Source organism: Garra rufa, chromosome 3, assembly GCF_049309525.1.
Source record: "Garra rufa chromosome 3, GarRuf1.0, whole genome shotgun sequence".
NCBI lineage: Eukaryota > Metazoa > Chordata > Actinopteri > Cypriniformes > Cyprinidae > Garra > Garra rufa.
The window spans coordinates 64,988,220-64,999,308 of NC_133363.1; the positions used below are offsets into that span (position 1 = coordinate 64,988,220).

General features: G+C 33.4%; 1 protein-coding gene and 1 long non-coding RNA gene across 2 annotated transcripts in view; one reads left to right on the plus strand and one right to left on the minus strand.

Moving 5' to 3' along the window:
- Nucleotides 1-4,533: 4,533 nt before the first annotated feature.
- On the minus strand, nt 4,534-9,325 carry LOC141332536 (uncharacterized). Its single transcript, XR_012355320.1, has 3 exons — nt 9,119-9,325; nt 6,609-6,740; nt 4,534-6,464 (listed from the first exon to the last, which is right to left on the minus strand). It is a non-coding gene; the product is annotated as an uncharacterized lncRNA (long non-coding RNA).
- A 1,385-nt stretch (nt 9,326-10,710) lies between these two features.
- Nucleotides 10,711-11,089, plus strand: part of LOC141331746 (NEDD4-binding protein 1-like) — a 7,071-nt gene continuing 6,692 nt past the window's right edge. The window contains exon 1 of the mRNA XM_073836776.1: nt 10,711-10,715. Within this exon, the coding sequence (XP_073692877.1) occupies nt 10,711-10,715 (5 nt within the window). The remainder of the gene's footprint in view (nt 10,716-11,089) is intronic.

The following is an 11,089-nucleotide window of genomic DNA, read 5'->3' on the forward strand; positions in this document are numbered from 1 at the left end:
AGCAGAAATGTGGCGCTTTATTCTTGATCAGATGCTCTTCAGTCAGCACTAGAGAAGAAATCAAAACACACTCATGAACACACACACAAAGTTTTTATTTTCACATTTAAGGGTTTTTTAGTAAAAAAGATGTTTTATTAGTAACATCCCAGCTAACAAAGATATGTTCTAAGAACGTTTTGTTAACATTGCTGTTATGTTATTAAAACGTTATTTCTGAATGTTCTAATTTGTTACTTTTGAATGTTCTCTGAATATTCTGAAACAAGTAACATTTTAAAAATGCTGGATGAACATCCAACTAAAATGTTTCAGGATGAAAAAAAAAGTTCACGTTCAAATGTTTTTGTGCTAATGTTTGGAGAATAATATTTATGGGAGACACTGCAGGCAAAAAAGCTTTTTTCATGCATCTGTGAAGTGTGGGATTTTAGGCTTTTTGGTTTTTCATAAAGTGTTTTTTCAGACTAATGGAAAAAAAAACATCTAAAATACACTGTTAAGTGTTTCTTTTATAGCACTTTATCTATTTGTGTCAATAGTTTTCAATTACACTTAGTAGCACTTTCAAACACCAAACTTATCAGTCTATATCCTGAAGGTTTTTACAGAGGGATTTGTTCATATATCATTTGCTTGAATTTATACAACATTTCAATCCCCCCAAAATTTAAAAATATATATTGTTCTTTGTCTGTCTAAGTTTCTTATGAATTAAGGAGTAAACAAAATTAGATTCCCTCTGTAAAAACATATGACTCTATGTTAAAAAAATAAACAAAAATTTTGAAACTGACTTCATCCAGTGTTTAGACATTTGTACTGGAAAAATATGCAAATTAGTGCATATTTAATTAAATAATGAATCATTTGCATATTTAAACCTAACATTTTAGAAAACTTGTAATACAAAAATCTTTTTTGCAATTATCAGTGTAATCAATCAACTGGCTACACTCTTAAAAATAAAGGTGCTTTAAAAGGTTCTTCACAGCGATGCCATAAAATAACCATTTAGTCAAAGAATCTCTTAACTTTTTATAACCTGAAGAACTTTCTTTTGCCACAAAGATCTTTTTGTGAAACAGAAAGGTTCTTGAAATGTTAAAGATTCTTTATGGAACCATTTAAACAAAAAAAGGTTCTTCTATGGCATTCTGAAGCACCTTTATTTTAAGGAGTGTCTTAGGAGTCTATTCACCTGCAGTGTCTCGCCTTAATGACCAGATAACTTTAAACAAACAGTCTATTACTCTTCTGGAAGGACGTTCTGAGAGCATGCCTTGTTAGCTGAAATGCTTTATATGAAGCAAACACACAATGAAACAAACTGTTTCAGCAATAATATATAACCTTGGTTAACAGAACAGACAAACTTGCTCATGTCTTTTGTAAGTAGTAATAAAGCACATGCATGTTTATGTTTTCAAAGAACAGTGTTCATTTCCAGTAAACAGACCGATTCAAAACCTCCCACATTACATCAGCAACACTGTACAAAATGGCTTTGGAAACAATAAAACGGCTCACAAACACACACAAGTATCTGGGTCAGTGCTGGACGAATGCATTCCAACTACATGACTAGTCACTAATGCCCTACACACACACACACACACACACACACAGTGACACTGGTCAGAATGAAAGCGAATATCAGAAAGTGAAAGCAAATCGGTGAATATCAAATACCTTTGGCAGAGTTTGCAGTCAGAATCAGTGCAAAACAACCTTGTCAAGGTCTGATTGATGCAAATGCATGAAGTGACCAAGAGTGAAATAACACCAAAGATATGTTGTGTGTAAAATTAGACCAAACAAGTATTCAGAGCGCAGGTTACAAAAATATGTTTTTGTTAACAATTCAGTTGGACCGTTGGTTATCTGAATGTTTAAGGGAACATTTCGTTCTTTCATTTTGCAAACATTACACTGTTAAAGGGATAGTTCACCCAAAAATTAAAATGGCATCTTGGATGCCCCAGGGCATCCAAGATGTAGGCGACTTTGTGTCTTCAGAAGAACACAAACAAAGACTTTAAATACTGGCTTAAAGGCTATAAATACTGTTCAGTTTCTCGCAAAAAACGACTGTTTCGTGTCTTAGGACATCAATGTATCGTCACGAGCCGCAGGGTGTAATTTGGATTTGTAAGTGCATGTTTTTGTTTACTTTTAAAGGTTTGGTGCCCATCCACGTCCATTATATGACTGACAGACTGCACCGGTTTGAGTTAAAAATCTTGGTTTGTGTTCTGCTGAAGAAACAAAGTCACCTACATCTTGGATGCCCTGTGGATAAGCAGATAAACATCAAACTTTCATTTTTGGGTGAACTATCCCTTTAAAAATAAAGGCTCTTTATTGGCATCCAGAACCTTGGACATCTGTAAAACCTTTCAAATGCAGAAAAGGTTCTTTGTAGTCGAAAAAGGTTTTTAGATTTTTAAAATGTGGTTCTTTTAGAAGCTGTTTACTGAAAGGTTCTTTCGGTACAGAGGCAACAAATGTAGGTTATAAAAGCGTTGAAGGAACATTGTTAAAACATTCAAATGTCGTTTTCTTGTCGCGTCAAGAAAATGTTATGTTAAGGTTACAAAATGTCCCTCACAATGTTGCACGAACTTTATTTTCACCAAAAGTAACATTATTTGAATGTTTTTTTTTTTAAATTCTAAGAAAGTAAAAATCTCCAGTTTTCTTCTTGTGATTAGAACATTATTTAATATTTATCTTAACATTATCAAAAGCCTATATGTCAAATATTAAATATTAGTTAGTAGAACATTCCATAGACATTACTTTAAGAATGTTTTGTCTTAACATTTATATAATTAAAAAGCAAAAAGGTTTTAGTAAAAGTTGTGAGAATGTTCCCTGTTAGCTGGGTAATAACTAATTAATGTTTATTAATAGTTTAACGAACATTCAACTGAAACTTTTCAAATGTTAATTAGCATGATTCTAACATTTTCCTAGCATGTTTAGTATGTTTCTAGCATACCGTAATTAACAAGTTACTAGCATGATTAGCAATTTGCCAGCATATTTCTAGCACAATTAATGTTACTTGCATTATTAGAATGTCATTAGCAAGTTGCTAACATGTTTATAATATGATTAACAAGTTATTAGCACATTATTAGCATGTTTCTAGCATTATTAATAAGTTGCTAACATGTTTCTAGTATGATTATAGCATGATTACCAAGTTGTTAGCATGATTAGCATGTTAATAGCATGTTGTTAACATGTTTCTAGCATGATTAGCATGTTGTTAGCATGTTTTTAACATAATTAGCAAGTTGCTAGTAGGATTAACAAGTTGTTAGCATGTTTCTAGCATAATTAGCAATTTGCCAACATGTTCATAACATGTTTCTAACATGATTAGCAAGTTTCTAGCATGTTTCTAGCATGATTAGCAATTTGCTAACATGTTTCTAGTATGATTAGCAAGTTGCTAACATGTTTTAGCATGATTGCCAAGTTGCTAATGTTTCTAGCATTATTAGCAAGTTGCAAACATGTTTCTAGCATGATTGCCAAGTTGAAAATGTTCCTAGCATTACCATCAACTTGTTAGCATGTGTCTAGCATGATTAGCAACTTGCTAGCATGTGTCTAGCTTTATTGGCATGTTGCTAGTATGTTTCCAGCATGATTAGCAAGTTGTTAGCATGTGTCTAGCATGATTAGCATGTTGCTCACATGTGTCTAGCTTTGTTAGCATGTTGCTAGTATGTTTCTAGCATGATTAGCACGTTGCTCACAAGTGTCTAGCTTTGTTAGCATGTTGCTAGTATGTTTCTAGCATGATTAGCACGTTGCTCACATGTGTCTAGCTTTGTTAGCATGTTGTTAGTATGTTTCTAGCATGATTAGCACGTTGCTCACATGTGTCTAGCTTTGTTAGCATGTTGCTAGTATGTTTCTAGCTTGATTAGCATGTTGCTCACATGTGTCTAGCTTTGTTAACATGTTGCTAGTATGTTTCTAGCATGATTAGCATGTTGCTCACATGTGTCTAGCTTTGTTAGCATGTTGCTAGTATGTTTCTAGCATGATTAGCATGTTGCTCACATGTGTCTAGCTTTGTTAGCATGCTGCTAGTATGTTTCTAGCATGATTAGCACGTTGCTCACATGTGTCTAGCTTTTTTTTTAGAATGTTGCTAGTATGTTTCTAGCATAATTAGCTAGTTGTGAGCATGTGCCTAGCTTTGTTAGCATGTTGCTAGTATGTTTCTAGCATAATTAGCACGTTGCTCACATGTGTCTAGCTTTGTTAGCATGTTGCTAGTATGTTTCTAGCATAATTAGCACGTTACTCACATGTGTCTAGCTTTGTTAGCATGTTGTTAGTATGTTTCTAGCATAATTAGCACGTTACTCACATGTGTCTAGCTTTGTTAGCATGTTGTTAGTATGTTTCTAGCATAATTAGCACGTTACTCACATGTGTCTAGCTTTGTTAGCATGTTGTTAGTATGTTTCTAGCATAATTAGCACGTTACTCACATGTGTCTAGCTTTGTTAGCATGTTGTTAGTATGTTTCTAGCATAATTAGCTAGTTGTGAGCATGTGCCTAGCTTTGTTAGCATGTTGCTAGTATGTTTCTAGCATAATTAGCACGTTGCTCACATGTGTCTAGCTTTGTTAGCATGTTGCTAGTATGTTTCTAGCATAATTAGCACGTTACTCACATGTGTCTAGCTTTGTTAGCATGTTGTTAGTATGTTTCTAGCATAATTAGCACGTTACTCACATGTGTCTAGCTTTGTTAGCATGTTGTTAGTATGTTTCTAGCATAATTAGCACGTTACTCACATGTGTCTAGCTTTGTTAGCATGTTGTTAGTATGTTTCTAGCATAATTAGCTAGTTGTGAGCATGTGCCTAGCTTTGTTAGCATGTTGCTAGTATGTTTCTAGCATAATTAGCACGTTGCTCACATGTGTCTAGCTTTGTTAGCATGTTGCTAGTATGTTTCTAGCATAATTAGCACGTTACTCACATGTGTCTAGCTTTGTTAGCATGTTGTTAGTATGTTTCTAGCATAATTAGCACGTTACTCACATGTGTCTAGCTTTGTTAGCATGTTGTTAGTATGTTTCTAGCATAATTAGCACGTTACTCACATGTGTCTAGCTTTGTTAGCATGTTGTTAGTATGTTTCTAGCATAATTAGCTAGTTGTGAGCATGTGCCTCGCATGATTAGCAAGTTGCTAGCATCTTTTTAAACTTCCTAAACTTTTTTTAAACTGTTCAAACTTTTTAAAAGTTGTAAACTTTTTGTAAAATGTCAAACATGAGCAGGTGGAAAGCTAAAGCAGGAAATGATGTAAAGTGTTTGGACAGAAAGCATCTCAACATTATTTGTTCACTCATGTTTATTTAATGTTTTAAGTTTTTTGGACAATTTTTTTTTTGTTTTATTAGAACATCAGCCTCTTTTACTTCAAAAGCCACTTGATTGGTCTTGAAATGAGGCCTTCAAACAACAAGCATCAATAATCAAGTTAAAGCATAAGAGAAAGTGCTAGCCTTTGGCTGTTGGCATTCACAGTTATTTATTGTTACATTTTTTTTTCTTTTTCTTATTTTTGACTATTTAACTATTAAAGGATAAGTTGGCAAATTTTAACCAACTTTGTATTGTTACAATAGCAGTAGTACACTGTAAAAAGTTTTCACCAGATTCAACTTAGGTTTTTAAGTTCAGCAGCTGCCTTAAGTTTTTAAGTTAAATCAGCTTAAAACTACAAGTCATCTTAACTTATTACAATAAAAATTAGTTGATATAACTTGTGAGTTTAAATGACTTAAGTTGATTTAACTTTATCAGTGTGACCTATACTGCCCTCCAAAGGCAAAGCACAGTAACTACACATTTGGTCAAAAGTGTGCTTAGGCTTAAAATGGACTTTGTGACAGCTGTTTGGTCTTGTGGCAAAGTCTCCAGGTTCAATTTAGTCCTGTTTCAGAGAAACAAGAGTGTCAAGCTAGCTGGTGTAAAAACTTTAAAGGCATTTTTCTCAGTTTCAGTGTTGGCGTAGTTACTGCACTTTGCCTTTGGAGGGCAGTATACAAGAAATACCTATTTATTTGTCAGCAAAAGTCTGAAAGCTACTGATCATACTCACACATTTGTATCTTCTCTAGTTGTGTAGCACCAAAAAAAAAAGAAAAGTTTTTTACCGCACAGACAGACAGAATTTTATTAAAAGCCCATCTTGCCAGAAGTGATTTACCCCTTTAATAGATGGAGTCGTGCCAGAAAGTGTTTGAGTGAAGTGGGTCACCCACATAAAAACAGCATGGCGTGTGTGAGCTTGTGCATTTTGTAGTTTTGGTTGTTGTTTTTGCTCTAAATCCTGAAAAGGCACTCAAAAGCAGCTACGGAGATCTTGCTCTGAATTGACAGCTGTTAAATGTTGATGTTGCTGTTGCAGTGAATGTTCCTGCAAAGCCAGAAAAACAACATAAATCACATAAAAAACGCTGATTATAATCTCAGATTTCATCTGGATGTGACCCGTCATGAATCATCAAGGTGTAAGAAGAGGTCACAAAAATGTAGGTCACAAAGAAAAGCATGTACTTACTTCTCTTCCTGCAAGTGATTCCCAGGTATACTGCGACGATCGCGATCACAATGACGAGAAACCCGCAAACTGAAGATGTCACAATGGTGCTCTGGAGGTTGGGATCTGGTTCTGGAATTCCTCGTTGTTGTTCTACAGAAACAAAAGAAGATGTGAAATATATATTATTTGTGAAAGTAAAAGAAATCTTATTTCTCATGCAAATGCTCAAAAAGCCCACATTTAGTTTGACTGTATAGTCCTCATGCAGTATTTCACCACAGAATTAAAAGTTTAAATGTCACAGTTCTTATAAGAAGATACAAAAAAGTCGGAATTACGAGATTATAAAGCTAGAATTATGAGATATAAAGTCAGAATTGCAAGATATAACGTCAGAATTATGAGATATTTTAAAGTCAGAATTATGAGATATAATAAAGTCAAAATTGAGAAATAAAGTCAGAATTGTTAGATATTGTAAAGTCAGAATTACAAGAAATAAAGTCAGAATTACGAGATTATAAAGCTAGAATTATGAGATATAAAGTCAGAATTGCAAGATATAACATCAGAATTATGAGATATTTTAAAGTCAGAATTATGAGATATAATAAAGTCAAAATTGAGAAATAAAGTCAGAATTATTAGATATTATAAAGTCAGAATTACAAGAAATAAAGTCAGAATTACGAGATTATAAAGCTAGAATTATGAGATATAAAGTCAGAATTGCAAGATATAACGTCAGAATTATGAGATATTTTAAAGTCAGAATTATGAGATATAATAAAGTCAAAATTGAGAAATAAAGTCAGAATTGTTAGATATTGTAAAGTCAGAATTACAAGAAATAAAGTCAGAATTACGAGATTATAAAGCTAGAATTATGAGATATAAAGTCAGAATTGCAAGATATAACATCAGAATTATGAGATATTTTAAAGTCAGAATTATGAGATATAATAAAGTCAAAATTGAGAAATAAAGTCAGAATTATTAGATATTATAAAGTCAGAATTACGAGAATTAAAGTCATAATTACGAGATTATAAAGCTAGAATTATGAGATATAAAGTCAGAATTGCAAAAAATAACATCAGAATTATGAGATATTTTAAAGTCAAAATTGAGAAATAAAGTCAGAATTATTAGATATTATAAAGTCAGAATTACAAGAAATAAAGTCAGAATTCCGAGATTATAAAGCTAGAATTATGAGATATAAAGTCAGAATTGCAAGATATAACGTCAGAATTATGAGATATTTTAAAGTCAGAATTATGAGATATAATAAAGTCAAAATTGAGAAATAAAGTCAGAATTGTTAGATATTGTAAAGTCAGAATTACAAGAAATAAAGTCAGAATTACGAGATTATAAAGCTAGAATTATGAGATATAAAGTCAGAATTGCAAAAAATAACATCAGAATTATGAGATATTTTAAAGTCAAAATTGAGAAATAAAGTCAGAATTATTAGATATTATAAAGTCAGAATTACAAGAAATAAAGTCAGAATTCCGAGATTATAAAGATAGAATTATGAGATATAAAGTCAGAATTGCAAGATATAACGTCAGAATTATTAGATATTATAAAGTCAGAATTACGATATATTGTGAAATCAGAATTAATAAAGTATAGATATAAATTCTAAATTATTATATACAGTCAGAATTATGAGCTATTATAAAGTCAGATATAAAGTCATAATTAAGAAATTAAGTCACAATTATGTGATATTATAAAGTCAAAATTAAGACAAAGTCAGAATTGATATATAAAGTCAGAATTATGAGATATTATGAAGTCAGAATTGAAATATAAAGACAGACTTATAACATAAAGTCAGAATTATGGGATATTATAAAGTCAGAATTGAGATATAAAGACAGAATCATGACATATAGTTAGAATTATGAGATATTATGAAGTCAGAATTGATAAAGTAAGAATTATGATATATTATAAAGTCAGAATTGAGATATACAATGAGAATTATAATATATTATAAAGTCAGAATTATCAGATATTATGAAGTTTTTTTGGATAATATAATTTCTTTAAAACAAAGTTTATTGGTAAATGGATTTGCTCAGCTGTAAGGCGTTATTTTATTTTTAACAGTATTCTGGATGCAGCTTAACTTGTTTTCACCCAGTTTCACAAACAAGGCTTGAGCCTAAAATGTAAGTCTGAGCTGTTTCAACTGAAAGAAACTTGTACTGACTGATATTAAAATATAGCAATGCCTTTGTTTTGTCTTGAGGTGCACACCAGTAATGTTTTTAAATACTACTACTTAAATGTCCTGATGTAACTATGGCCTAATCCTGGCTAAGTCTAAGCCCTGTCTGTGAAACCGGGCCTTTAAAGACAACATATTTTAATTTTAAACTGCAGGACCATTAAAATAAACAAGTGACCACAAAAAAATGCCATATAAAAGCATATTAAATCCCTTTCATAATTTCAGCCTGTTATATGCACAATAAAGAGCAGCGTGAAATAAATGCACACATTCTGACCTGTGACAAACAGATGGATTTTTTCATGTCTTAAAGGTTTTTCCTGATAGTAACACACGTACAGTCCCTGGTCTGACAGATGCACTCTTTGAAACACAAGAGAACAGTTTCCTGTCAGCTTCAGCTCAGTTCTGTTCCTGTACTCTGGTGCAGTGTGCTTGTCTTCTTGCTCGTTGTCTTTGTAGTAATTAACCACGAGTGGCTGTTCACTGGTGACCTTCTGCCAGACCAGAAACGGAGGCCAATCAGAAGGACACTTGCAGGGAAGAGATGCTGCTTCTCCAGCCATGGCCTCAACATTAATATCAGCACGGTCTGTGGAGAAAATCGAGATAAACATCTCACAGTCAGCCAACAAACAAGCTGTTCTGAAAGAACAGGTTTAACAAATACTATGATACAACAGATACTAGGTGCTTTGAGATTTATAGCATGAGTGATTCATCAGATAATAACATATTACTGAGCTACATGTTCAAACAATGGTACTTTTGGGTACTTTTTTGGCAGTGTAGTGTGTGCGCGTGTGTGTGTGTGTAACCAACCATATTGTAGACACATATTTGTACCTAGAAGTGATCTTATCTGTCAAAACCTACTCGTTGATCCTCGTACGTTTTTAAAAAAATGGTAAAAATCTATCTATACGTTTGTTTTGTGTTGTTAGGTGTTCAAGCACGTTTCACTGAAACCCTATTGTAATTGTTAAAAATGGCCAAGGATCAGCAATCTCCACATAAAAATTGTCGTGCAGACCAAACCGTAAGTCGTAGAGACTTGAAACTTGGAGGGATGGTAGTACTCACACCGTCTACAACGACACCAATGCTCGCCCCAATTGGCCTGACGGGGGCGCTACAGCGCACAAAAGTATGAAATCACTCATAACTCGTCAGTCAGTCACAGGCTCAAGTTGTTGGAATCCTTGGCTCATGTTTGCATCTTTGCAAAACCTTTTTTACAAACTAGTCCTAGGTCTTTCGTCCAATTGGAAGAGCGAATATCAATAATTAAAAAAAAAGTTTAACTTTCGACTCATCATCGCAAAGGGACGCCAAAACGTTTGAAAGAGACAAGGCCACTTTTAGTAAAATGCCGATAACTCCTGAACAGAATGAGATATTTTCGCCAAACTCAAAACACATGTAATAGCTCAATCTGAGTTCGCATGACAAAAATCGTGGAGCTTGGCCACTTGATGGCACTAAACAAGGGAACAAATATACAAATGGGTTTATCTATGCAACCATTTGTCCTATCAACATGAAAATTGGTGTGCACGATCTTGGCCCAAAGCGCCACAAGTGTCTATGAGGACATTTGCGTATCTCGAAAAACAAAAAAACATGGCCATCGTTGGCCAATTAAGTTTGAGCACCCATTAGACAGGGTTAACAGAGGCTGATTGGAACAAATCTCAGTGGGCTCAGTTTGACTCATGACCTCAAAAAAATGGCCACAGAGGCATTAACGCATTTTTCACGGGTGTAAACTATTGTAAATTACACAGGAGGAGCACTAGAACTCCTCAATCCAGACAACTTGCCTCTAGAACCACTGCTGTCAATCAAATTGTTTGTTAAATGATCGAGATGGTGTAAAAACCTACTTTTATGAACTAGTTCAAGGTTTTCCCCTCACCCTGAAAAAAAATAAACACTGTGGTACAATTCTCTGGACTATCTAGGTCAGTAATTATCCCCCAAAAATTTAAAATTTACCCTTTGGGAAGCTTTAAAGGGGTTGTTTAGAAAAGGGGCCTGTCCAAATTTACCCCAAATGCCATGAAGCCTAAAGGAAAGCTCAAAACTTTTTGAAACCTGCTGAACATATCTGACAGGTGATTCTAAACAAGCATGCAAAGATTTAAGGAGATCGGAAAACAGCTGGTGCTATAACAGTCATAAACATAATTTTTTTTTTTTATTAAATTAAAAAAATAAAAATTGATTTAGGTGGTTACAAGCTTGT